The 4,529-nt window shown below is 34.9% G+C and overlaps 1 protein-coding gene across 1 annotated transcript; it reads left to right on the top strand.

The window, feature by feature from the left end:
- Window positions 1-351: 351 nt before the first annotated feature.
- LOC139875949 (adenylate isopentenyltransferase 3, chloroplastic-like) lies at window positions 352-1,682 on the top strand. The gene is made up of 2 exons (XM_071863250.1): window positions 352-836; window positions 951-1,682. Exons 1-2 carry the CDS (start codon window positions 391-393, stop codon window positions 1,486-1,488), a joined length of 984 nt encoding a protein of 327 aa, XP_071719351.1. The 5' UTR covers window positions 352-390; the 3' UTR covers window positions 1,489-1,682.
- Window positions 1,683-4,529: the final 2,847 nt, after the last annotated feature.

Here is a 4,529-nt window from a genome sequence, read left to right as displayed (position 1 = left end):
TAGTTGAAAATTTGAAAAGTTACGCAAAGCACATTTGTAGGCTAGTGTATATAAAAGAAGCTATGGGCCATGCCGCTATGGGCCATCCTTATATCAACTCAAATCAGTCAGGATACCATCATAGAAGAAGCCGAATTTCCTATATCTATTTACGCTATTTTACCACATTACACACACATGCACATACTTACTTTTTTATTGGATTACGATATACGAGTGCCCTTTATCATCTCACGCTATAAATAGCCCATACATCTTATGTGCCATGAAATATTTAACTCATATTTGTTCCTTCAATTAATTCACCTGATTTATAACTAGCCACCACATCCACAACCACCCTAACTTAGTACTGTAATTACACTTTAAGGTATATTTATAGAACCAAATATGATGATCATATGCAAACAATTAGCTCAAACACAAGTGATGCAAATACCAACCGGAGGAATGGACTTATCGGTGCTCCGGTACAATCCACATAAGCCAAAAGTGGTGGTTGTTATGGGTGCTACGGGTACGGGGAAATCAAGACTTTCGGTTGATCTTGCGACTTCTTTTTCCGCAGAGATTATAAATGCAGACAAAATACAAGTCTACGAAGGACTAGATATCGCTACTAATAAAATTACGGAAGAAGAATGTAGCGGTGTGCCACATCATCTACTTGGTATAGTTGATCCGGAGTCCGATTTTACAGCTGGGAACTTCGTTAGTAAGGCTTCACTTGCAATGAAATCGATAGTTGGGAGAGGGAAGCTGCCTATAATCGCTGGTGGATCAAATTCGTTTATTGAAGCGTTGGTCGATGATGAGAACTATGATTTTCGATCAAGGTATTTCAAGAAAAAAGAATCCTATTGTTTTTACAGCGATGTTACTATTAGGTTCCACTACTTAATATTTCTTTACCAAATGTCGCCTAACGAATATGTTAATTGTGTAAACAGGTACGACGTTTGTTTCTTGTGGGTTGATGTTGCAATGCACGTGCTCAATCAATTCGTATCTGATCGTGTCGACCGAATGGTAGCATCAGGGATGGTAGAAGAAGTTCGAAACATGTATAACCCTAATGGTGACTATTCAAAAGGGATCCGTCGAGCTATCGGGGTGCCAGAGTTCCACTCTTATTTTCGCGCTCAATATTCATCATCTGCTGATGAAAAAACTCGTTCCCTATTATTAGAACGGGCGATTAAGGAAACAAAGATTAATACATCTAAGTTGGCACAACGACAACTTGCGAAAATTCTCCGGTTAAAAAACGTTAAAGGATGGAAAGTTCACCGCATAGATGCCACCAAAGTGTTTAAGAAAACTGGTAAAGAAGCCGACGAAGCATGGGCAGAGTTGGTAGCGGGGCCCGCTTCAATGATCATAGATGAGTTTCTTTACAACTTTGATCATCCTCGAGCTTTTGCTGACATGGCAGACCGCAGTGGTAGAGACGTTAGAGAAGTTCAAATGGCAGCAACAACTTACTAGGAAGTCGATTAAAAAGGCCAACATAGCATTAATAAGTTATAACGTACTAGTTGATTATGGCATATACATACAATTTTGAGTATAAGCATGTAAGGTAGCAAAGTGACAAAAAAGTTTTTCCCTTAACCTTATTTTGACATGGACTGGTGGGGCAAGCTTAGATGGGTTTGAGGACTAATAATAAGTTTGTATGATACTGTACAATTTAGTTGTTTAATATGCACTATTTAATTAATGTTATAATAATAATAATAATATAGATATGGATAGTCAATTTTGGTGTATACATATAGTCAATTTTGGTACACAAAGTATGTATTTTTATATTGAGATTTTAAGCTATAAATACTCATGAATGCAAGCATTAAACTTGCACCATTTCTCACACTTACAAAGTGTTTCTTTCTTTCTCTCCATTATCATCTTTGTTCTTACACTTCATTATTAGTATTCTAAATCAAGAATCAAATCACTAAAGGTAGTTATAAGCCTACTGAATTATAACATCAAGAATCAAACCACTAAAGGTAGTTATAAGCCTACTGAATTATAACATCAAGAATCAAACCACTAAAGGTAGTTATAAGCCTACTGAATTATAACACGTTATCAGCACGATAATCTTAATACTAAATATGGTTGGCTCTGCCACCAAAATGATATATGGTCGGTTATACCACCAAAATGATATATGGTCGGTTATACCACCAAAATGATATATGGTCGGTTATACCACCAGAATGATATAGGTCGGTTATACCACCTGAAAAAATATATGGTCGACACTGTCGCCAAATTTTCATTTATGTTTACTAATATTTATATTTTTGTTATATAACATTTATTTATGATTGCTTACACATGGTCGACACTGTCACCTACTTATCATTTATGTTATATTAAATTTATGTTTAATGTTTATATACTTATGAATATAAATTGACTCTAATTTATCATGATGTTTGTTTTAATTTTTGATAATAGAAAATGTCGAATCTGGAAAAGCTTAAATTTACTCCTTTAGAATCAACTGGAAACAACTACATGCCATGGGTTATAAAAGTAAAAATGCATCTTAAATCAATGGGCATTCTTGAAACCATAAATGAAAACAACACTTGTTCTGAAAAAGAACAAGCTACGGCATGTTGCTTTATTCATCAACATATTGATGAATGCTTACAAAATAATTATGTGACTGTAGAAGATCCCCATGTTTTATGGGAAGGTCTCAAAAGCAGATTCAATAATCAAAGAGAAATTTTACTTCCAGCTGCAATGGAACAATGGAGAACATTAAGGTTCCAAGACTTTAAGAAAGTAAATGAATACAGCTCAGCTCTGTATAATACATGTTCACAACTTAAATTCTGTGGACATGAAATTAGTGATGCAGACATGATGGAGAAAACTTTCTCCACAATGAATGCTGCAAACATCACAGTGCAAAGAAATTTGAGAATGCTAAAGTTCAAAACATATCCTGAACTTAATTCATATCTCTTAGTTGCAGAGCAAAATGATGAGCTATTAATGAAAAATCAGCAATCCCGTCCTACTGGTACACTTGCAATCCCTGAAGCAAATACTGCAAATAATTATAAACAGGGACAAGGACGCGGGCAAGGTCGTGGTTATAATAACCATCACCATCATCATGCCAAAAGCCATAACTATGGTAGAAACCATCCTTATGGTAATGGTAATGGGCGTGGACGTGGTCGTGGTCGTGGCCGTGGTGGTCAAAGAAATAGTAATCCACGAAAATATAAATATCAACCACAAAACAAGCCCATTAAACAAGATGTTGAAGAAAATTCTTCTAAAAATTCTGAAGAATCTTGCTACAGATGTGGTAGAATGGGCCACTGGGCTAATACTTGCCGAACATCTAAACATCTTGTTAAGATGTATCAGGATTCGCTGAAAGGTAAAGAAAAGGAAGTAAATTTTGTGGATAATATTGATCCAACAGTCACTGAGAAACCATCTGATTTATATGAAGATTTCTTGAATGTTTAAGTTGTGTGTCTTTTGAAAAATAAACGATTTAATATCGTCTGTCTTTGTCATTATGTTTGCTAAATGTTTCAGTACTATCTATTTGCGTTTAAAATATTGTGTAATATTAATGTACTCACTATTTATTTCTTATATATGAAGTTCAATATGAATTTTGCTGGAATACAACATCAATCAAGTGGTGGAGATCTCTGTATAGCAGACAGTGGAACTACACACACTATACTTAAATCCGAGAAATATTTTATTGATCTAAAACCAACGGAAGGAACTATACATACAATATCAGGACCTGCTAACTTGATAAAAGGGATAGGAAAGGCAAATTTCATACTACCAAATGGTACAAAATTTTTAATAAATGATGCCTTATTTTCTCCCAAGTCAAGCAGAAATTTATTGAGTTTCTCCGACATATACCTTAACGGGTATGATTATCAGTCAGTGACAACAGAAAATGAGAAATATTTAAGTATCACTGACAAGAGTCATGTGGTTGAAAAACTGCCAAGACTTAGTTCTGGATTACATTATACACATATAAATGTACCAGAAATACATATGGTAGTTAACGAAAAATATATTGATCCTGGTGTATTCAGTTTATGGCATAACAGATTAGGCCATCCAGGATCAACAATGATGAAAAGGATTATTGAATGTACTCATGGACATCCACTAAAGGATAGAAAAATCCATCATGATACAATGGTTCCATGTACATCTTGCTCTCTTGGAAAATTGATAACTAGACCCTCACCACTTAAGGTTGAGAAAGAATCACCAATGTTTCTTGAAAGAATTCAAGGTGATATATGTGGACCAATTCATCCACCATGTGGACCATTTAGATATTTCATGGTTCTAATAGACGCATCTAGCAGATGGTCTCATGTTTGTCTGTTATCAAGCCGTAATGTGGCATTTGCAAAATTTCTTGCCCAAATTATTAAATTGAGAGCTCATTTTCCTGATTACACCATTAAAAGGGTGAGACTTGATAATGCTGGTGAATTTAC

Source organism: Rutidosis leptorrhynchoides, chromosome 1, assembly GCF_046630445.1.
Source record: "Rutidosis leptorrhynchoides isolate AG116_Rl617_1_P2 chromosome 1, CSIRO_AGI_Rlap_v1, whole genome shotgun sequence".
Classification (NCBI taxonomy): Eukaryota; Viridiplantae; Streptophyta; class Magnoliopsida; order Asterales; family Asteraceae; genus Rutidosis; species Rutidosis leptorrhynchoides.
This window is presented reverse-complemented; position numbering and strand designations above follow the sequence as displayed.

Coding starts and splice junctions, on each gene's coding strand:
- LOC139875949 (XM_071863250.1), top strand. CDS start 391: ATGATGATCATATGCAAACAATTAGCTCAAACACAAGTGATGCAAATA. Junction 837..950: donor AACTATGATTTTCGATCAAG/GTATTTCAAGAA, acceptor TTGTGTAAACAG/GTACGACGTTTGTTTCTTGT.